Here is a 23,843-nt window from a genome sequence, read left to right as displayed (position 1 = left end):
CTCCTCCTTAATGTCCAGGGTTTCGTATATAGCCCCCAGGAGCTCATCAACCTCCTCTAGGGTCAACTTATACCGGGAGGGGCCCCTCCCTTCCTCTGAGGGACCCTCACCCGCTGATTCCTCCTCAGACTGGGAGTCCCCCACTGGTTCCTCCCCAGTCATAAGGGGTTCCCGACGACTCACCGAAGCCACCTGGGGGGGGGGGGGGAAGTGTAGGTAATGGGAGGGCAAACCTCTCCATGAGGGACTTGAAGGAGTCGAAGGTGGTAGCCAACTCCTTCACTGACCTAGCTAGGTCCCCCTGTTCCGGCTTCTCCTCCCTCACCAACCCCTGTATACATGGGCCACAAAGAACCTTTCGCCAAGATTCTTTTAGAACTTCCTTACAGGAAGGGCATCTCCGCTTGGGCTCCTGGTGCCTAAGTTTAGCTCGGGCCTTGCCCTGCAAGACACAAAAGAAAAAAGGGGGGGGGGGGGGGAAGCCCAATCAGTCCGACACTAAACACCCCCCCCCCCCCTGCTTCCCGGCAGAGCAACAAGGGCCTGAAAAACCACAGACCCCTTGCCCTACCTTCTGCTAGGGGCCCACAGGTAGGGGAGGCCTCACTGAGGCACCTTACCTGCGACTGGCTGGTGCTGGCATCTCCTGGTCCCGGTGCCTCCGACATCCCGTACCGGAGGGTGGTCGCCTGGTGCAGGTCTGTCCCCCAGACCGCTGTGCACCGCACCGCCACATTCAAATTTCGCGCCGCCGTGGTGTGAAGGCCGCGACCGGAAGCGGAAGTCGCGGCCCTGGGCGAAGCCCCGCCGCTTCCGCCGGAAACCGCCGTCTCCCGACGTCCGGCCCGGCAAAGCCCTCAGACCGCCAGCATGGGAAGGAGCGGAACTCCCCCCGATCCTCCCCAGACCTCACCACGGCCACCCCGACACCCCCCCTCGCCGGAGGGGGCCGGGGGGCGAAGAGCAGGTAAGTGCCCTGTCCCGTCCCCCGGGATGCACTCTTACTGCTGGCAGCCTGCCCTGGGAGGATATGCAGCCGGACACTCCGGCCTTCACTCCCGGCTGCGTCGGGCCTCACAGCCGGCTATCCGGCCCTCGGCTCCCCTATCGTCCTCCTGCGCCTCCTCGTGTCTCCCCACCGGAGGAAACACCTGAACTGAGGTCAGAGGGGAGTGGAGCTTTTTTATTGTAGGTGGAGGTGTTTCCTCAGATGGGGAGGAGCCGAGGTCTCTCAGAGTGCTGGCCTGAAAGACGGTAGGGGAAAAAAAAAAAAAAGCCTCTCCGCTCTTTAAACTTTGATTTCTGTGCAATCTAAACTCCAGCCCTTCCAACCACCTGTGCAGGGAATATAGCTCTGCCAGGTCTGAAGGTAGGAGGGGACAAAGATATTGCCATTTTCTGAATTCAGCAGGCAAAACATTCTCTCCTTGCTGCAATATCCAGCTGCCCACTGACTCCAGTAGTGTGCTCAACATCCTAGCACCTGTTTGCGTGACCAGAGCCATTAGCCACCCATAGAGCAGTTTTACTGTAGCACACACCACAGGTCACATAGGCACCATTTGGGACATGTTCCTTATTGCTCCACCCACCAGTAGTGGCCTGGTGCTCCTGTTGGAAACGGTCCATCTCAGAAGCTAGCCAAAGATCACAGTACAGGTGACAAGCATATTGTAACTGGGGAGTTTCCAAGAGAAGCTGCACAGAGAAGCACAGTGTGTAACCCAGACAGTGCTGACTATTCAGCACTGAAAGTAATGGTTTCCATAGTGAGGGTGGTCTAGCAAAACATTTGCCTGATTAAGGTGGAAGTAGAGCATCAGCAGCCATAGACCAGTCCCTTTCACACAGGGTGAAATCTGCTTTGATCAGTAGGTGATCTGTCCACAAATCGCTGAGTGGAGCAGAATATTGGGTCCATGTGCACTTTATATAGAGCAGACATGGACACAGCCTTCTCCACTCTATGGGTGGTCAGGTGTAAACGGATTGGCTTTCTGTTTACACCCAACTTCCCTCTGATCCGATCTGCCTAGATCAGGGGTAGGCAACCTGTGGCTCTCTAGCTGTTGTGGAACTACATTTCCCATGAGGCATTGCAAAGATGACAAAACTGACAGTTACAGCTATGACTTGCAGAGGAATGATGGAACTTGTAGTTCTGCGGCTCTCAGGTTGCCTACCCATGGCCTAGACAAAGGGGAACAGACTTCTCTTCCCAACCTTTTTTTGTAAATGACCGGAAAGGAAGTAGGCAGGTGTAAACAGACAAGTCCATTTACACGCGGATCCATACGGACACATGGACTGATTGGATCGCCGTGTGAAAAATGACTTACTGTGGGCAGAGCTGCCAGCAACCATGAATACATGCACCCAACACTGCATTGAGGCAGGTTACCATGTTTAAAAACGCATACACACCACAACTTCACATTAGACACCAGCCCACACCCCATTTAGTGAGAAGACTGCTGTGAATAAATCCTTAATGTAGTCATCCTAAATCATCATGTTTTCTGGTCGCATGCAAATGCAGCTGCATGACTCAGTATACAGCACCAACTACTGTCTGCAAAAGCAGTCAATGGGTAGAGAGCTACTGCTAGCCTTGTTAGAAGCATAGCATGCCCAGCATTCAATGGACCAGGGAAAAAAAAAAAAACCATTATAAATTTACAACTTAAATTTTAAAGAGACATGATTTGCATAACCATGCAATCCACTGAAACCAGTATGGTCTTCATGATAAACCAATATAGAGCAGTTTTCTCAGTTCTAAAATATCATGTATTACTCTGATGTAATGTTTAGGCATTCAGCTTGTCAGCCTTAATACACATCATACAGGAAATGCAATGTAGAAAAACAGACGGTATGTTTCTGACCACATTTATTTTTTTGTACAAATATCAGTTCTTAAGAGGAGCTGGAAGCTGCAACTGCGGCTCTCTTGGGTTTAGGTGTTGTACCTTCACGGAACCCATTCCTGTATGGAGAGAAAGACAGACATTAATAGGGTGCATATCAAACAGCAAATGTATGCATGCTTCTACAAGCTTATCTCAGTTATAATCTGAAATCACTAGAAATCTCATCTGTTCAGACATTTATTTTGAGACATCATTGATAAGCTTCACTGGATCTCATGTCAGGTTTTATCAAACAATGAACATTTCATAAGTTTCCCTTTAGCGTTCAGCATAAACTACTGTAAATCAATGTTCAATATCAATTCAGCCTGTCCTATGACCTAACCTTTAGCCAGACCCCTACAGAGATACCCTAATACTTTACAGACTCTCTAAAAAATGCAAACCGAACCCCATAATACCAGATGCCAAGCTTACCCTCTTCTGTACACTACCCTCCCTCCTGCCCCTGGAGGTGCGTATTACAAACAATAATATCCTCAATAGGCAACGGCACACTGCAGATTTGGGAGGAAGCTCCCTCAAATACACAGGAAGAGCTGTTATAGCTGGAATTGGGTTTAGAAGTAAAACTATGTTCTCTCAGCCCCAGCAGAGTCCCACAAATACCTGATGACCCTGCCAGTCATGGTGTGGAAACGATGCTGCACTGCTCCTGAATTCAGTGCAGTATTGCCATTCTCATGCAGGCTGAGTCTGCTTGCACTGCAGTGGGATTAAAACAAAAATCTGGCAGGAGGGCCTGGCTATTGACATGGTCACTGCTGATTCACATGCCTTTAACCGGTCAATCAACATATGGCCCTACCTAGTTCCAACCACTGCTTTCTGCATTGACAGCACTGCTTCTATTGCTGAAAACTTCCCGCTGTGAGCGGGAGTGTATGAGAGGGGGAGTGTACAAGACACAACATGGAGGAAGGAAGATTTCAAGAGGCTTTTGCATCACATAGTAAATGGAAGTAGGACTTCTTTAAACTATCATACAGAAGTCTTTAGTTCTACTTTAAAAGAGGCTATTGCCCAGCAAAGGCAAGCTAGGAATAAAGGAACAGTCACGCAAACCAAGCTTGTATCCAGTCAAGTGAAGTGTACTGTATATCGACTCAAGCTTAAAACAGAAGCGGGGCAAACCCCCATAGTGCACTGCAGGCATCCAAGCCACATCCGGAAATGCATATATTCAATATTTGCATACTGCAGATGTCCTGCTTTAGGGGGGTCACAGAGTGAAATCATACAAATGGTACCCACACTTGCTGGATGTACTGACAGGTTCCATTTAATTCTGTGATACCGCAACCAAAATAAAAAAATCAATAAAATCCTGGAATTCAATAATCACTTAAAGAATCCAGAGTTCACTTCAGACATATAGCTCCAATTAGGTGGCATTTGACAAATACAATCTAAAAGACCTTGTGCTTCGCTCATAGAAGGCAAAGTAACAGGTATAAGTGTCAGCAGCTTTTACTTATCCTTCACTACCCTGCTAAAGCCTGGAAAGATGCCCAGCAAGATACAGGGAACAAGTTACATGCCCCAGAGTGCTTTGTGTGAGTGGCAAATCTTGAGGCCTAGCCACTGTCATTCCCACGTGAGATTGGGGAGGAGCCTGCATAGTTAGGTTTTCCCAGGAAACAGCCACTATGACAGCCCAGTATTGGTAAACAGATTTCCTTTAGGCTGCAGCTAGCAGATCTTAAACCCACTGCATGTATTAAGCTTGTGTGCAATAGCATGTGGACTGGATCTATCTACAGTCCAAAAAGCCTTAAAGGAGTATGGCCAAAGCTCTTTTGGCCCCAGCTCTCCTATAGGTCACAGGAGTGCACTGCAATCCTGCGACCAGTATTCAGCCGACAGCGGAATAAAGTCTGCTGTCTGCTAACATCACTCATCCGGTTCAGACTCTGGAGAGATCCCAACTTTAATGTTTGGAACCACACAGATGCCTGACCAGCAGCTGGCTCAGCCTCTCAGTACACCACTGACAGCCTGAGCCAGCTGCTCTAATGAGCGCTGGAGGGGCAGATCAGAGAGCCGGTGACTGTCACTGCTCTCTGCTCAGAGTTGACACCAGAACTGAGTGATCATTGGTCATTGATTGCTCAGTTCTTGGTAGAGGACGACAGATGCAGCATCGGACTGATACTCACCTGGGTGAATGCAGTAAGGTTTTTTTTTTAACTCAAAACCTGCACTTTTTAAGAGTCCCTTCCCCCTATACACTGCAATAACGTGCATTAATGCAACACCCCAACAACTGACCTGCATTGCAACGCAACAGATGGCAACACGGTACCATGAATTGTTGTATGTTAGGTTGGAAAAAAGTTTGCTTATTCTGATGCATTGGCAACTGATTTTAATGAATGGGCTGCCTTAGGGCAACTCGTTAATACAACACACAAGAGTAATGACCTAAAGAATGCCTGTCAAGGTAAATGGTAGCATGTGACGTTCATTTCTGTAACAGGCATACACTGCATAGTAAACAACTTTATCAAAATCAATTACAGTCTAAATGAGAACTGCGTGCATAGGAGACCTGAAAAATGAAAATGCTATTCTTGACAATGATTCAAACTTCTGTTACAATTTTCTATATAACTGCTGTGCTTCACTGAGCTAAAAAGTCACCTTGCCAGCAGCTCCATTACACTGAACAGATATTACAATGCTTCACTGTACAAAACCATATTCTGTCATGGAAGATAAAATTGGAACAATCATATCCAAATGGTAGAAATGGCTTTATGTAGCCACTGAGGCAGCACTTTATAAAACAATTTCTGCAGCAGATATGCTACACAACTAAGCAGTTTCATGTACTGAAATTAATTTTATGTCACACCTTAAATACCTTCCACATACACGGAGTGGATTGTTGCTGGTGGAGAAACATCCCCTTTCAGTCTTCGTTGGTAACCACTGGTGTGAATACAGCCTAAGGATCCAGGCCCATTCACCCAAGGAACTGCATGTGATTCGCACAGGAACCTGGTTCCTATGCGATTCACATGCAGTTCTGTGCAGTGAGATTTGAATCGCACCACACCAAAACTAGTGGTACATTAGTACTATGCAATCTTGGTGCAGGTAAAAGCACTGCGTTTGGGGTGTCATTAACTTTGCATTGACACCCGATGCAGAGCGTGGGGGCTGTACGACTGGAGATGCAGTGCAGGAAATTGACACGAACGTGGGGTTCCTGCATTATGTTCTAGTGTGAAAGGGCCCTTAAGCCTTTACCACGCAGAATGTGCTGCAATTTTGATGCAGTCTACAGAAAAAAAAAATAAAAAAAAAAATAGTGTACTAAACACTGTTTTACTCATTTTCAATCCTATAGTGGACTTATCAAAACTTCACTTGTCTTCGCCACAATTTCAGGGAGCAAAACAAACCTGTGATCTCCCAGTTAGTTCATACAATTAGGCCTCATGCACAATGGATGTTACAAAAAAGCCAGCAGCGGTAGCTGTAGAGACCTATGTTAAAAACGAGTTTTCACTAAGCCGCTCCAATCGCTTCCTGCAATATGTAACACTCAATATATATGCAGATGTTTCCTATTATAAATGAATGGAAAAAAACAAAAAAAACGGTGATCCTGAACCTGTATACACCACCGAACATCCATCATCTCCCTGTTAAGAGATTTCCATGTATATGGGCTAATCAGTAGATTCCTTATTTAGGGATCAACTTAACTCCCTCAACCTCCCGATTTCTCCTTAACCTGCAAGGAGAATTTAAATCTCTCCGAAACTTCGGCCTATCCAAAATGGGCCGGATTGCAGCCCTAAAAAGGTTTATTCTACCCAAATTACTCTCTATATTTCGGACCATTCCTATTCCAATACCCACCTCATTCTTGCAGTGTACAGAAACTTTTTTCCCATTTTATTTGGGAATCCAAACTATCCAGATGCGCAACTAACTTATTAATTTGCCCACGCAATAGAGGCGGGGCGGGCCTTCCACACCTACACTCATACTACTTAACTGCACTCCTAGACTAAATTTACTTCTGGTGGCACCCTAAGCGGGAAAAAAAAAATTTGTTCTACTATGGAATTCCTAATATTCCACCCAACCATGCCTCAGAATCTCCTTATTCTTCGATCCATTGATTGCGCACAACCTTCACTTACCCACCCCTGCATCACAGCTTCCCTTGAGGCCTGGACTAGTGTACTGTCCTATCCTCTCTCAGAATCCAGATCATTCCTAACCCCCTTACAGGTCTTACACTCATGGATACCTTATATCAACATAAACTTCTGGGAAAAATGTGGCGTCCATTTAATATTGAACTTTTACTCGACTAATAAAATAATCCCTTTCCGCGATCTCCAACACATTCTCCCTTCCTACCTCTGAATACTTTTCTTACCTAAGGATCGTCCATTGCCTCCAAACTACAAAGATACCATCTAATATCACCTTCCCAACCCCTATACTTCAATATCTCAATCACCCTAATTATCCGGGTAGAGGTATATTCACATTTTATTCCCATATCACTTAGTTCAAATTTAACCTAAAACAGCATCTCTACGAAACTGGGAACTACAACTTTCCCAAACCTTCTCAGATCAAACATGGCAGAAAGCCTTTACCCTCACATATAAAGCCTCGCATTGTACTACACTTTGGGAATCATATGTGAAACTTCTGCATCAATGGTACTTGACACCCGTTAGACTAGCAAAAATATATCCTCTTTGCTCACCCTTCTATTGGCAGCAATGTGGAAAAACAGGCTCCCTACTGTACATATTGTGGTCATGTAAATCATTAAGATCATTCTGGAATGCGGTTTTTAATATAATTTCCGAAATAACTGGCAAGGTAATACGTCCTAACCCTATCATAGCACTCTTTCATATTGGCCTAGAAAACTTCTCTCCTACCTCGCGTAATATAGTAATCCACCTGTTATATTCAGCCAAAAATAATATCACTAAACTATGGAAATCCACAACCTCACCATCTCTAACTATGATGATTAAGGACCTAAATTTCCAATGTGAAATGGAAAGGAGATTCGCCTTGAATAACCTTTCCTACACCAAATGCTCCCGTTCGTGATCTCGTAATCCAAAATGCACAGTTAAAATATGATAGCCCACCCAATATGGAGTATTCGTTTTGTCATTGACTGGTATACTGTTCACCCTCTTGTTCCCCCCCCCCCCCTTCCTGTTCTCTCAGGTTCTTCTCTATGTAGTATTTTAAAAACGAATACTGTGTACTATAAGAATTGATATGTTCTGTTATCCTGTTGACATTGCCAAGCATTTCATTGGAACCTGCACAAATGAGAACTTGACTGTCCTTTTCCATTTGTTGTTCCCCCATCTGTAACTAATCCTGTTAAAAAACTTAAAGAACACTTGAAAATAAAAACAAGAGTTTTGCAGTAGCATTTTTAGCAAAGCTATACTCCCACAAAAGCTTGAGGCTCAAATACTGGATAGCTGCGTTTTTCAGAGTTAAAGTTTTTACAGCTGAAAAACTCCTCTTCAAAAACGCAGTAGTTCTGTTTTTTTCCCATCCTGAAAACGACCCTGCCAAGAAACACTGATAAAAGCCTATGTTTGCATGGACACATAGGATAACATGCTGGGGAGTTTACTGGCTGTAGCCCAAAACAGCAGCTGTAAAGATGCCCAGTGTGCTTGAGTTCCAAAATGACAAGTTGCACCCCATTGCCAGCAATGGAACTGTTCATATTGCTGTGACTCTTGCAGCGTTTATGAAAAAGGTTCCAGCACTACTTTTTGCCAATTTCATGTCTATGCGACTTGCATAGACTTCTGTTATAGGAAGTCGCAATGAAATCAGAAGTGCGACTTTGAAATCATGATTTAAAGGGCGCATTAGTGTGAACCAGGGCTCATGTTCTACAATGTTAGAGTGTCACGTTTCCACACTTACCTGAACCTGCGGTACACAACTTTCAGATGTCTCATGCGGCCGGTGCCGGTGGTGTTGCGTCTCTTGGCCTTAGCACTCCAGTTGTCTAAAGAACAGCCAATGAGAAAGCTCATGATTTGAGTAAAACAAAGGTCTCTCATAACTATTAGGCAAGACATTCAAACTGTATACACAAGGATGCTGCAATGTCTATTAAAAGGTGGGTAATAGGTCAAAAGCCACCCAACAGAATATACTGAAAGTCAATTAACATTTTATTTTGCTGTAACTTATTACCAAAAAAATTAAATGTATGAAATTTCTAACTAAAAATGATCATGCAGTATGGCACAGATAGGAATATACATGGTACTTACACTTTCTCTTGCGCTTAGCTGGGTATCCACACTTGCCACAGGTGGACTTCTGTAAATGGTAGGCTTTAGACCCACAACGACGACACAGAGTGTGCGTCTTATTGCGTCGCTTTCCGAATGACGATGTTCCCTTCGTCTAAAAAAAGAAAAAAGGAACTTAGAAATAGAAGAATATTCCCAAGCACCCTCTTCATTGTGCGTGTTGCATTTATCTCAGCAAGAAAACGAAATCACAAAGTGTCATATGTTCAGACATTTATTTTAACACATCATTGATAAATGCAAGATGACAAACTTCACTCAGAACTGGTAGTGGAGAATGGAAATGTGCTGTACATACAAAACATGATCTGATGACATCAGTTTGGAACACTTCAATTTACTGGAGGAACTGGCTATAGAGAAGGGCAGCGAATGACAAAGGCCCAGCAGGGGCAGGGTACCGCATATTGAACAGGCAGACCATGTATGGAAATGCCGAAATGCAGTGCGACTTAACCACAGATCCCACGGATTGCTAAACCCGCACATACAATCTTCTGACACTTACCTTCTGTCCTTAGGTTGTAAGATGACAAGTAGAACTATGGGAAACACTTTCATTTTCTCCATTTTGAGTAGAAGTGAGGGTTCTAACCCGCCAGATCTGTTTTTGCGATCTGTGTCCCATAGCCAAACAGAAAGTGCGAGGAATCCCGGCAAATTAAGGGAATTCCTTGGGAACCCAAACTTTCCCCTCCATTACTGTTCTGAGGACAACCCAAATGGGATTTTCTTTTACTTTCGATAATAAGTGTAAAGGGGACAAAGAGGGTGAATCTTCCTAACCGGTCTTTAGTTATATTTAAGTATTTGAAAGACTAAAGTGACATTAAAGTGGACCTTCATTCAAACATAACATTTTGCACTGTAGTCTCCCTGTTAAGCTGATCTTTTTGTAAATTTGCATGGAGTCTGCAGCCACTTCCATCTGGGAACAAGGTCTGCAGGGGTTCTTCCACCCAGGCACAAGGTCTGCAGCCACTACTAGCTGAGGGCAAGGTCTGCATGGTGTCTGCAGGGCTCCTTCCACCCAGGGGCAAGGTCTGCAGCCACTACTATCTGCATGGAGTCTGCAGGGCTCTTTCCACTCAGGGGCAAGTTCTGCATGGAGTCTGGGGAGCTCCTTCCACTTAGAGACAGTCTGCAGCCACTTCCATCTGAGGGCAAGGTCTGTGGAGCTTCTTCCAGCCAGGGGTAAGGTCTGCATGGAGTCTGCGGGGCTCCTTCCACTTAAGAGACAGTCTGCAGCCACTACTATCTGATGGCAATGTCTGCATGGAGTCTGCTGGGCTCATGCCGATTAGACATATTCTGCGTGGAGTCTGCAGCCACTACTATCTGTGGGCAATGTCTGCATGGAGTCTGCTGGGCTCATGCCGATTAGAGACAGTCTGTGTGGAGTCTGCAGCCACTACTATCTGAGGGCAATGTCTGCATGGAGTTTGTGGGGCTCCTTACACCGAGGGGAAGGTCTGCAGCTCCTTCCACTTAGTCTGCATGGAGTGTGCATGTTCCTCAGATTTAGCAGTTACAATGCTAGATGATGCAGAAGGGATGGATCTCCGGGTATCTGACATTGGAGAGTCAGGGATGGATGTGTGTACAGAGTGCGGTGTGGGGAGGTTCCTTATACAATAGGCTGTCTGGCTTTGAGAACTACAATGCCCAGCATTCCTCGATCGGCTCCTCACCGACACAGCGCAGCGTAGGCCTCCCTCCACACACCGCTCTCTATGGGCTCAGCGCCGGCATCTCCCCTCCCGGGCCTCCCCCCTCACGCCGCTCTCTATGGGCTCAGCACCGGCATCTCCTCTCCCAGGCCTCCCTCCTCACGCCGCTCTCTATGGGCTCAGCACCGGCATCTCCATGCTAATCAGCTCTATAATCTTCCCTCCACCGCCTTACCCCCCATCAATACCGGGCTCCATGTCACCGGCAGGTCCCCTCTACCCCCTGTCCTGCTGTGCTAACCCGCTGGCGGGAGGATGGAGAAGGATTCACACCGATTATACTCGACGACAAACCATGACACTCACCATCTTCCCCAGCGGCCGATACGATAGAGACCGGAACTAGGTAATCACTTCCGCTATATCAGGAGCAGAGCTTCCGGGTCCGCGGCGCCGTCATGGTCCTCTGCGCCATTTTAATTGTGGGCAAGTGCTGCTCTGCTGCCAACACATGCTCTTTGGAGAAGCTGTATTATGGTCAGTTTCCCAAAAGATCACAATTGTTACCTTAGTAAGAAACAGTAGTGTGGAGCGGGACTGGGAGGCGCTGCCTATATGTGTATATATATATATATATATATATATATATATATATATATATATATATATATATATATATATATATATATATATATTTTACAATCAACCATAAATTAGGGAGAGTACACATAATACACTTTTCTTGTTCAACTTCATTTAGATTCACCTTCAGCTATGTAGTGAAAGGGCCTATCTGATGGCATATAATTTGAAAGTGTTTAGGTTTGATCTCATAGTTTTGGTAAAAACCACTTGCCCTCCAGAGGATTCCCGCCCCCCCTTGACCAGGCCATTTTTTGCATTATGACGCTGCGTTACTTAAACTGACAATTGTGCGGTCATGCAACGCTGCACCTAAATGAAATTTATGTCTTTTTTTCCCTACAAATTGAGCTTTTTGGTGTATTTGCTTACCTTTGCATTTTTTGCACTATAAACTAAAAAAGACCAACAATTTAGAAAATAAACCAATATTTTAGACTTTTTGCTATAAAACATGTCCACTAAAAAGATTGAAAATATCAACTTTCGTCAAAAATTTAGGCCAAAATGTATTCTGCTCCATGTCTTTGTTAAAAAAAAAATAAAAATCCCAATACGTGTAAATTAATTGCTTTACGTGAAAACTATAGTGTCTACAAATGGTGTTATAGATACTGGGATTTTTATTTCTTTTTATACTTTTTATATATTTCTTTTTAATGGTGACAATCAGTGACTTATAGCAGGACTCTGGCGGGCATTCTGGCACTGGGGCGATCAAAGGGTTAAAACAGAGTTCTACTCACTCTGTCAAAAAATAAAAGTCAGCAGCTACAAAAACTTTAGCTGCTGCCTTTAAAAAACAGCCACTCATCTGTCCCACGATCCTGCGGTGTCCCCGCCGCAGTCTGTTTCACCGACCGTCCTGTATTCCAGGTGCCGGCATCTTCAGTGTGGGCATCCGGCTGTGACATATTGCTGCCTCACAGCCGGGTGCCCACTGCCCATGCGCATATAGCGCTGAGCTTCCTGAATGGCCCCGTTGTCTTCTGGGACCTGTCACGTGTCCCACAAGACTATGGGGAAGGAGGGTAGGAGGACAACTTCTGCTTCTGATCACCCCTAGGCAATCGCAGCAGAAGTGGGAGCAGGTACCTGTCAATTTTGGGTACCCGCTCCCTAAAGGTGCTAATCCTTAATGGGGAGCGGGGGACCAGTCTGGGTGGAACTCCGCTTTAACTGTGTGCTATGTGTGTTTTACATTATGTGCTGTGTGTGTTTTACTGGAGAGAAATGCTGTGTACAGAAATAAAAAGAAGCATATCTATGCTGACAGAGGAGAGACCTGTGTTGTTTAGACACAGTTCTCTCCCCTGGTAGCTTTCCTCAACGATCGCTGGGTGCCGGAGGGAAATCACCTGCTTGGACCTGGTGATTGACATCCCTAGCAGCCAATGGCTGCGCAGGTAGGGTGGTGTGCGCTCACATCTGCCACCTACCCAGAAATGCAAATCACGTATATACAGTCATGGCCGAAATTGTTGGCACCCTTGATATTTTTCCTGAAAATCATGTATTTCTCACGAAACGTATTGCATTAACACATGTTTTGCTATACACATGTTTATTCCCTTTGTGTGTATTGGGACAAAACAAAAAAAGGGAGGAAAGAAAGCAAATTCGACATAATGTCACACAAACCTCCAAAAATGGGCTGGACAAAAGTATTGGCACCCTTTCACAACTGCGGATAAATAAGAATGTTACAAGCATGTGATGCTCCTGTAAACTCACCTGGGGCAAGTAACAGGTGTGGGCAATATAGAAATCACACCTGAAAGCAGATAAAAAGGAGAGACGTTCACTTAACCTTTGCATTGTGTGTCTGTCTGTGCCACACTAAGCATGGACAACAGAAAGAGGAGACGAGAACTGTCTGAGGACCTGAGAACCAAAATTGTGGCAAAATATCAACTATCTCAAGGTTACAAGTCCATCTCCAGAGAACTAGATTTGCCTTTGTCCACAGTGCGCAACATTATCAAGAAGTTTGCAACCCATGGCACTGTAGCTAATCTCCCTGGTCGTGGACGGATGAGGAAAATTGATGAAAGATTGCAACGCAGAATAGTCCGGATGGTGGATAAGCAGCCCCAAACATGTTCCAAAGACATTCAAGCTGTCCTGCAGGCTCAGGGAGCATCAGTGTCAGCGCGAACTATCCGTCGACATTTAAATGAAATGAAACGCTATGGCAGGAGACCCAGGAGGACCCCACTGCTGACACAGAGACATAAAAAAGCAAGACTACAGTTTGCCAAAATGTACTTGAGTAAGCCAAAAGCCTTCTGGGAAAACGTCTTGTGGACAGATGAGACCAAGATAGAGCTTTTCGGTAAAGCACATCATTCTACTGTTTACCGAAAACGGAATGAGGCCTACAAAGAACAAAACACAGTACCTACGGTAAAATATGGTGGAGGTTCAATGATGTTTTGGGGTTGTTTTGCTGCCTCTGGCACTGGGTGCCTTGACTGTGTGCAAGGCATCATGAAATCTGAGGATTACCAAAGGATTTTGGGTCGCACTGTAGGGCCCAGTGTCAGAAAGCTGGGTTTGCGTCCAAGATCCTGGGTCTTCCAGCAGGACAATGACCCCAAACATACGTCAAAAAGCACTCAGAAATGGATGGCAAAGAAGCGCTGGAGAGTTCTGAAGTGGCCAGCAATGAGCCCAGATCTAAATCCCATTGAACACCTGTGGAGAGATCTTAAAATTGCTGTTGGGAAAAGGTGTCCTTCCAATAAGAGAGACCTGGAGCTGTTTGCAAAGGAAGAGTGGTCCAAAATTCCGGGTGAGAGGTGTCAGAAGCTTATTGATGGTTATAGGAAGCGACTGATTTCAGTTATGTTTTCCAAAGGGTGTGCAACCAAATATTAAGTTAAGGGTGCCAATACTTTTGTCCAGCCCATTTTTGGGGTTTTGTGTGACATTATGTCATATTTGCTTTTCTGCCTCTGTTTTATATTTGTTCCAATACATACAAAGGGAATAAACATGTGTATAGCAAAACATGTGTTAATGCAATACCTTTTTTGTGTGAAATACTTGATTTTCAGGAAAAATATCAAGGGTGCCAACAATTTCGGCCATGACTGTATATGTGATTTTTCACAGCCCTGCCGCCCTCTAGCAGTATTTCTGCTGTAGGATGGCAGGTAAGTGGAAATTGTATAATGTGTAGCCAGCTTTAGAGGTGGTGTAGTAGGCATATAATGTAGAGGCAAAACCATATGGAGCACGCTCTTCAAACCCCTATCAATAAATAAATACCACAATGAAAATATATCCCTACGTCTAAATAAACTATTTAGACGTAGGGATATATATATACGAGTGCCCTACGTCTAAATAAACTATGTGCAAAATTAATTTGAATCACAAACAATTACACACATATACGTACAATTGTGAAAAAATGTTGTGACACAAATAAAGTGCCTGGTTCCACCATAAACTATGTGTGAAACTCTAAAGAAATTATTGAAAAATATTTAAACATAACTTATAAAGAAACAAATGTCCATGATCAGTGTTTGAAACAAAGTGCTCCGGGCTCAATGTTCATGTCCAGACTGTGCAGGACAAAGAAAACACCCAGGAAATAAGTGCTCCTCCTCTCCTCCCAAACGAGGCCACACCACACTCACCAGAGGCTCTTTCCTCACCGAAGGTCAGTAGCGCATGTGGTATCCCAACTGGGTTTATTCTCTCCAGTAGATACACCAAAAACTTGAGGAGTTCGATAACTTCATTTCCCAGCACCACTCCTGTGCCTTTAAGAGACTCTGCATAAAACTCCCTCACAGAGGGAAACAGATAGAGGAACTTCTTGTAGTGTAAATTCCATTTATTAACAAAACGCTTTAAAATTGCTCCTACATGAGTTCATATCATTCAGGCATGTACAATCTCCATGATGGAAACCAGTGTAGCTGGCCAGCTAAGACCAGTCCTAGGTTGCTAATATGGTTCATATATGTGTATACCAAACCTGCCAATAACCTCAGTACAGTATATATGGGCACATGTTAAAGCCAAAAGCAAAATCATTGCTGTAATTTATGTCTTTGATTGTTATATGACATTTATATATTCATTGTGTTAGCAGAAGCAGAAAAGGAAAATATGCCTTTAAGAGTTAGTATAAGGTGAGCCAATCACAGACAGCCTCACACTGTACAGAGCCTTAACCAATCCCAGCCAGTTTCACATTTATGCCTGTGTAAAACTCCCTGCTAGAATATTTTAGAGACACATGCTCACCAGACAGAAGAGGAAACAGACAGTTCCAATCAGAAAAGCTTTATGGAAGCAGAGCAGGCCAAATAGGTATTTAATGCACTTGTGTGTTCCTCTATTGTTTAACAGTGCAGGTAGATCTGTGTCTAAAAATGTTGTATGTGTTTACTTTAGTTCCACCGAACTTACGAACTTATCGAATATAACGAATTTATAAATCCAAGTGAATTTATCAATCTATCGAAATATACAGAACAAATTTATCGAATCTATTGAACCTATCGAGATAAGCTATCGAATCAAACCACTGTAATATGAAAGAAATAAGCTACTGTATGATAAATGAAACAAGCCATTGTAAGCAGTGTTATATGAAGAAGATTGAAGTTATTAAAGAAGTTAACTAAAGTATTCGGTGTGCTCTTTAAACCTACTGCATCCATAGAGCGGCATTGGAGGAATTACAGAGTAAAGTCAGTCTAAGCAAACAAAGAAACAGCAATTGCATAATTTTTCTAATGCCACAGCGCACAAGGCACCAAAGGGTGCTGCGCCTGCCACAGTGGAACTATTACCCTCAGAGGTCAAGCAACAGCGCTCCTCAACTTGCACAGTAAAGAGTACACTAGAGAAATAGAGCGCCAGCATATACCGCCACACGGAGACACCTCAGCGGAACAACAGTACAGGCCATAGCACGTGCGCATTAGTCAGGCTGCAGACGACTCTTAAAGTGGCATAACGGCAAGGGCAAGACAGTCAGAGAAAGAGCGCCAAACCTCCTGCACCCCTAGAGAGAGAAAGAGATGCATGGGGGGAGGGCCAGAGTCCAGAGCTAGAGTGCCTGCACCGCTATCCATCAAGAGACCACGTGTTGCATCCAGAGAGTTCACGACTAGTCGCAAGTCACCGCAGAGCATCGCAAGTCACCGCAGTGCATCGCAAAGTCACCACAGAGCATCGCAAGTTACCGCAGAGCATCGCAAGTCACCGCAGAGCATCGCAAAGTCACCGCAGAGCATCGCAAGTTACCGCAGAGCATCGCAAAGTCACCGCAGAGCATCACAAGTCACTGCATCAAGACAAGGAAAGTCTCCTTTACGACTGACGTTTGTTTCTGCAACCCTCAGATCACGGTATCCTGCTTTTCAATTAAGGTCAGATCTTTCCTTTATTACTCACTTATGCACATAGGTTTCTGCAAGAGACATTTTTGTGCTCAAGAGAATACAGACTTTTAATAAAAGAGAGACATTTATAGTATATGACTCAGAAGTATTTAAAGTGAAAGTCATTTATTGCCTGTGTTTTGGTGCTATTACATGTAAAGTGAAAGTCATTTATTCTTGCATTTGTTAGTATTGCATTTAAAGTGACAGGTCCTTATTATTCATATTAATTGTTATAGCATTCAGAAATGGCTGAGCCTAGCATTGCCACCCCACTGTTAGCGGATGCAATGATAGATATGGTAGAAGGTGAAGAGCAAGAGAACCTGTCTGAATCTGAAAGGTGCAATGTAACAGTAGTCTCGCCCCAAACAAATATAGCTGAAACAGGTGAACTAAGACGTTCATCACGGGACAGAAAACCGACCCAAAAGGTGCTAGAAAATTTGGAGCAAGAGGCAGCACTGAAAGGAAAAAAGTTCACCCGAATGTATGAGAGGTGGAAAGTATATATTATAGGCATTCGCAGTAAGCTAAAACAAGAAAGCATAAAGGAGAATTTGAGTGAAATAATAGAGACGGTAGAAGATTCTGAGTCAGAGCTTATGACAGCATATGTCAACTTGCGGTCGTCCTTGACACCCTCCCAGGATATTGTAAGAAACATGGATACATGTACCGCAGTCACTAGGGATTTAGTGATGCTTATGAGAGAACTATCATCTGCAGCAAATTATGATAAAGTCAAGGCACGAAAGAGAATGAATGAGCTCTTCATGAAAGACTATGCTAGGTCCTTAGGAGGAACCACAATCTCAAGTCTGACTTCCATCACTAGCAGAAGCGCCAGCCACATAACAGAGTTCTCAAGTACGTCAGCCAAAAGAAAGGAATTAGCTGAACAACTCGCTGCCAAAAGAGCAGAAGTTGAGATGGAATCTGCCATTGAGGCTCAGCGCCAGGAAATGGAAGCTCAGCGCCAGGAAATGGATGCTCAGCGCCATAAAATGGAAGCCAAAATGGAAGCTCAGCGCAATAAAATGGAAAGTCTGGAAAGGCAGAAGGAAGTTAAGATTATAGAAGCCAGACTCAGAGTGCACGAAGAGGATACGAATCAGGGTAGTCATAGATCCAAATCAGTACTAAGTGGAGAAGCTGACTCCTACGTTCTTTCATACGCCCAGGAAAATGGAAGGAAATCTCCAGCATGTAGTAAAGAAATAAGTCATAGTCCTTCCATCCCTGCTCAGAGAGAAATGAAGAGAGACTCACCTGATTCAGAACAAAGTGGAAAAATAGAACCAGATAATTCAACTCTCGTATGTCATGGCAGTGGTCACGAGGATGTTACAACTGTTGACCCGGCGAAACCTCAGAGATTTCTCACTAGACTTCCTGTTCCGGAACCTACTATATTCTCCGGAGACGTACTGAAGTTTATAGAATGGAAGGCAAGATTTGAAATGATCATTGAACATAATTGCTCCCGTCCAGTGGACAAGTTATTCTACCTCCAGCGGTATACTGGCGGAGAAGCAAAAAAGGTTCTTGAAGGTAACTTCTATAGGAAAGATGAAGAAGCCTACAAGCAAGCTTGGGAAAAATTAAATGCAAGATATGGTCATCCCTTCTTAGTACAAAGAGCTTTCAGAGAGAAGTTGATAAACTGGCCTAAAATAGGTCCTAAAGAACAATTCAAGCTCCAAGAGTATGGCGACTTCCTGCAAGCATGCAGCAATGCTATCCCACATGTTCAAGGACTAGAAGTATTAAACAACTATCTAGAAAACCACAGGATGCTAGCCAAGCTACCAGAACAAGTGGCTTCTGGATGGAATCGCTATGTGACTAAACAGTTAGATCAAGGCAAAAACTTCCCAAGTTTCAAAGAGTTCTCTGAATTTGTCAGTGAGGAAGCACAAATAGCGTGTAATCCAGTAACAGCATCTTATGTCTTAAAACCCTTAGAAGAAAGGCCTACAAGAGAGATAAGACGTGCAAGAGCAACTAGCTTTGCAACCAACACAGCTACTAAAGGTCCAGATGCCCAGGAGAGCAAGTTAAACATCACTACTGGGATCAGTAAAGAGTCAGAACCGACAAGTCTTCAGACTACCTTCAAGTGTATGTTCTGTGAAGAGAATCACTCCATACATAAGTGGCAACAATTGAAGGAAAGGTCTCCAGATGAAAAGAAAAGGTTTGTGTTTGATAATCAGCTGTGCTTTGGATGTTTAAGAAAAGGCCATATTACTAAAGAATGCAAGAAAAAGGCCACTTGCAGCGTTTGTAAAGGACGTCATCCTACCCCACTACATGAAGAACGTCCAAAGAAAGAGAAATCCTTAATGCCCAAGGACACTGAGGAAGAAAATAAAGCAACAGTATTCTCTTGCAGAGTGAGAGAAAGAGAAATCAATGGCACGTCAATGGTTGTACCAGTGTGTATTTCAAATCCTAAAAGGAAGAACAAGAAGGTATATGCCTATGCGCTACTGGATGCCCAGAGTGACGTCACCTTCATTGATCAAGAAATCTGCAAGAAATTACAAGTGGCCACAGAACCAGTGAAACTCAAACTCACCACAATGACAGGAAGAGACACATTGGTGAACAGTCAAAGAGTCAAAGGACTGAGAGTTAGAGGACTCCACTCAAACTGCATATTAGATCTACCTCCAGCTTATACAAAAGACGACATACCTCTAGATCGAGATCGCATACCTACCTGTGAAACAGCCAACAAATGGGAACACCTATCTGTCATATCTCATGAAATGTCCCCGCTGAAGGAATTTGGTGTTGGACTGTTGATAGGCTATGACTGTCCCGAGGCGTTGGTACCACGAAAGATAATCGCAGGAGGAAAGGGTGAACCCTATGCAGTCCAAACTGATCTAGGATGGGGTGTTGTTGGAGGAAAACGACAGATTGCAGATTCAGGACAGGTGACAGGATTGTGTCATAGAATATCTGTCCAAGAGTTACCAACTGTAAGTCCAGCGAAAGTACTCAAAATCCTAGAATCCGACTTTGCAGACGTAAGTTGTAATGAAAAGAGTGTATCCCAAGAGGACATAAAGTTTGTACAAGTTATAGAAGATAATATTCAGCAAAATCAACAAGGTCATCTTGAAATGCCCCTACCTTTTAGAGAATGACCTCATCTGCCAATTTCATGAAAGAAATCCTCAAAGAAGGGCATGCAGAGAAAGTTGATGGTCAGCCTAAAAATGGAGAAGTGTGGTACATCCCACACCAAGGTGTCTATCACCCAAAGAAACCAGATAAGATCAGAGTAGTTTTTGATTGCTCAGCAAGGTACAATGATGTTGCATTGAACGATCATCTACTTAAGGGACCAGATCTTACAAACACTGTACCTGGAGACTTCCTGAGGTTCCTATGGTGGGAAGACGGAGATACAGATACAGAACCAGCGGAATACAGGATGAAAGTACACTTGTTTGGAGCAGCATCATCCCCAGGTTGTGCCAATTATGGTATGAAGTATCTGGCCAATCAGAATGAAAAGGATTGTCTATCAGCAGCAAATTTTTTGAAGAAAAACCTTTATGTAGATGATGGTCTTATAAGCCTAGAATCCTCAAAATTGGCAATTCAATTGGTGAGAGAGAGCCAAGAGTTATGCACAAAAGGAAACCTGCGTCTTCACAAATTCATCTCAAACGACAGAGAGGTACTAGAATCCATCAGTGACTCCGAACGTGCATCAACAATGAAGAATGTGGATCTTAACTATGATCCTCTTCCAGTTCAGAATGTACTCGGATTGGGATGGAATGTAGAAAACGACAATTTTTTCTTTGAAATATTCACGGAAGAGAAAGTTCAAACTAGACGTACCATTCTTTCCACAGTAGCCTCAATATATGATCCGTTGGGATTCTTGGCACCAGTAATCCTCAGAGCAAAAGAAATACTGCAAGAATTATGCAGACGGAAGTTGGGATGGGACGAACCCATACCTGCAGGCTTGAGGCCAAGGTGGGAGAGTTGGATAAGAGACTTGCAAAATTTGAAAGAAATTCGGATACCCAGATGTTTTGTACCTCCTGATTTTGGAAAGTACAAGAAAATAGAACTTCATCACTTTTCAGATGCCAGTAGTCATGGTTATGGTCAGTGCTCCTACATCAGAGTAATAGGAGAAGAAAAGATACACTGTGCCCTAGTTATGGGAAAGGCCAGAGTAGCACCCAACAATATTCAGACAATACCAAGACTCGAACTAACGGCAGCCGTCATTTCAGCATCAGTAAGTCAGTTTCTGAGAGAACAATTGGAACTGAAAATAGATGAAGAGCATTTTTGGACAGACTCACAAGTTGTCCTAGGTTACATAAACAATGAAGCTCGAAGATTCCACACCTTTGTCGCTAACAGAGTTCAAAAAATTCAGAAAGCAACCAATCCAGAACATTGGCACTATGTTGACACAAAGCAAAACCCGGCAGATCATGCTTCAAGAGGCCTAAATGTTACAGAATTGAAGAATTCAAACTGGTTCACCGGTCCAGAGTTCCTTTGGGAAAGGGAAATCATACCCAGTGAAGGTTATACAGAACTGTCTATGGGTGATCCAGAAGTAAAGGTAGTTCAAACATTGAGCACTGCTGCCAAGTGTCAAGATGACATACTTGAACGACTAGGCAGATGTTCAAAGTGGAATACAGTCATAAACATAGTAGCTCGAATTCAACGCTTAGCAAAAGGAATCAGAAAGAAAGAATCGTTGAATGTAGAGGAAAGAGTGAAAGCTGAAGAAACGGTTATAAGACTCATTTATCAAAGATTCTACAGTGAAGAATTGAAGAGACTTAGTCAAGAACCTAAGAGACTTCCAAACAACCACCCATTGTACAAGATTAATCTTATTCTGCAGGATGGTATACTGAAGGTGGGAGGGAGGCTGGAAAATGCGTCGCTACCTAACAGTTAAGCATCCAGCAATTCTACCCAAAAATTCTACCTTCACAAGATTGATTATCAATCACTACCACAACAGATCCTTGCATCAAGGAAGAAGCTTTACTCAAAGCTGTTTGAGCGAAGGTGGTTACTGGATAGTGAAAGGAAGCAAAGTTATAGCAAAGTACATAAGCAAATGTGTAATCTGTAGAAAGGCACGTAGACCTACAGAAGAACAAAGAATGGCTGATCTACCAGCTGATCGTGTAAACCCATCACCACCATTTCTTTATAGCGGAATGGATTGCTTCGGCCCACTTATCACCAAACAAAACCGCAAGGAGAACAAGAGATATGGACTGATATTTACGTGTCTAAGCTCCAGAGCAATTCACCTGGAAATGTTGGAAGATATGTCAACCGACGCCTTTATCAACGCCTTAAGATGTTTCATAGCCATTAGAGGTACTGTCAGAGAACTTAGATCTGACCAAGGATCTAATTTTGTTGGAGCAAAGAACGAATTGAACAAGGCTCTAAAAGAGATAAAGAAAAAGTAACTGAGTACTTGTTAGAGAAACAGTGTGATTTTCACATGAATGCTCCACATGCAAGCCATACAGGCGGAGTCTGGGAGAGGCAAATCAGAACTGTAAGAAACGTACTAAGTTCAGTTTTGAAAAAGAACGCCGGAAGATTAGATGATGCTTCACTTAGGACACTATTCTATGAAGTAATGTCTATTGTTAACAGTCGTCCACTTACAGTCAACAACATCAACGACCCAACAAGCTTGGAACCTCTAACTCCCAACCATCTACTTCACCTTAAAGCTGATTACATACAGCCACCACCTGGCAACTTCACAAAAGAGGAATTATACGCAAGGAAAAGATGGTGAAGAGTTCAATATCTATCAGAGCAGTTTTGGAATAGATGGAGCAAGGAGTACTTAGCTCATCTCATACTAAGAAGTAAATGGCAAACGTCTAGAAGAAATGTTCATGTTGATGACATAGTGTTAGTAAAGGAAGACGACTTACCTAGAAGTCAATGGAAATTGGCCAAAGTCCTAGAAGCTCGAAAAGACGAAGAAGGACTAGTAAGAAGAGTTTTGTTACAAATGGGAGACTCAAAACTGGACAAAAAGGGAAAACGTCTCACAACTCCACTCAAGTTGGAACGTCCAATACAAAAGTTAGTTGTTCTGCTTGAGAGTAACAAAGACACTTGAGAGTTGAGAAACTGATGGAAAATTCCTCAAATTCATGTTTGAATCCTATTACTGAGAACATAGAATTATAGGTAATTTTGGTGGGAGTGTAGCTGGCCAGCTAAGACCAGTCCTAGGTTGCTAATATGGTTCATATATGTGTATACCAAACCTGCCAATAACCTCAGTACAGTATATATAGGCACATGTTAAAGCCAAAAGCAAAATCATTGCTGTAATTTATGTCTTTGATTGTTATATGACATTTATATATTCATTGTGTTAGCAGAAGTAGAAAAGGAAAATATGCCTTTAAGAGTTAGTATAAGGTGAGCCAATCACAGACAGCCTCACACTGTACAGAGCCTTAACCAATCCCAGCCAGTTTCACATTTATGCCTGTGTTAAACTCCCTGCTAGGATTTTCCAGAGACACATGCTCACCAGACAGAAGAGGAAACAGACAGTTCCAATCAGAAAAGCTTTATGGAAGCAGAGCAGGCCAAATAGGTATTTAATGCACTTGTGTGTTCCTCTATTGTTTAACAGTGCAGGTAGATCTGTGTCTAAAAATGTTGTATGTGTTTACTTTAGTTCCACCGAACTTACGAACTTATCGAACTTACGAACTTATCGAATATAACGAATTTATAAATCAAAGTGAATTTATCAATCTATCGAAATATACAGAACAA

The 23,843-nt window shown here is 43.6% G+C and overlaps 1 protein-coding gene and 2 non-coding genes across 3 annotated transcripts; all 3 read right to left on the bottom strand.

The window, feature by feature from the left end:
* Positions 1-2,876: 2,876 nt before the first annotated feature.
* RPL37 (ribosomal protein L37) lies at positions 2,877-11,418 on the bottom strand. The gene is made up of 4 exons (XM_089687816.1): positions 11,317-11,418; positions 9,239-9,374; positions 8,883-8,967; positions 2,877-2,989 (listed from the first exon to the last, which is right to left on the bottom strand). The coding sequence occupies exons 1-4, from the start codon at positions 11,317-11,319 to the stop codon at positions 2,920-2,922; spliced, it is 294 nt and encodes a 97-aa protein (XP_089543942.1). The 5' UTR covers positions 11,320-11,418; the 3' UTR covers positions 2,877-2,919.
* LOC149454101 (small nucleolar RNA SNORD72) lies at positions 3,058-3,136 on the bottom strand. The gene has a single exon (XR_016314377.1). It is a non-coding gene; the product is annotated as a small nucleolar RNA SNORD72 (small nucleolar RNA).
* Positions 9,444-9,520, bottom strand: LOC149454100 (small nucleolar RNA SNORD72). Its single transcript, XR_016314378.1, has one exon. It is a non-coding gene; the product is annotated as a small nucleolar RNA SNORD72 (small nucleolar RNA).
* Positions 11,419-23,843: the final 12,425 nt, after the last annotated feature.

This window comes from Staurois parvus, unplaced genomic scaffold, assembly GCF_062004578.1.
Source record: "Staurois parvus isolate SC_StPar_1 unplaced genomic scaffold, SC_StPar_1.0 ptg000438l, whole genome shotgun sequence".
In the NCBI taxonomy this organism is placed as follows: domain Eukaryota; kingdom Metazoa; phylum Chordata; class Amphibia; order Anura; family Ranidae; genus Staurois; species Staurois parvus.
Note: the sequence above shows the minus strand (reverse complement) of the source record. Positions and strands in the feature narration are given on the sequence as shown.

What these genes read in the sequence shown, in the direction of transcription:
- RPL37 (XM_089687816.1), bottom strand. An exon ending in AGCTAAGCGCAAGAGAAAGT is followed by an intron (nt 8,968 to 9,238) that starts GTAAGTACCATG and finishes GCTGTTCTTTAG; the next exon opens with ACAACTGGAGTGCTAAGGCC. An exon ending in GTTGTGTACCGCAGGTTCAG is followed by an intron (nt 2,990 to 8,882) that starts GTAAGTGTGGAA and finishes CTCTCCATACAG; the next exon opens with GAATGGGTTCCGTGAAGGTA.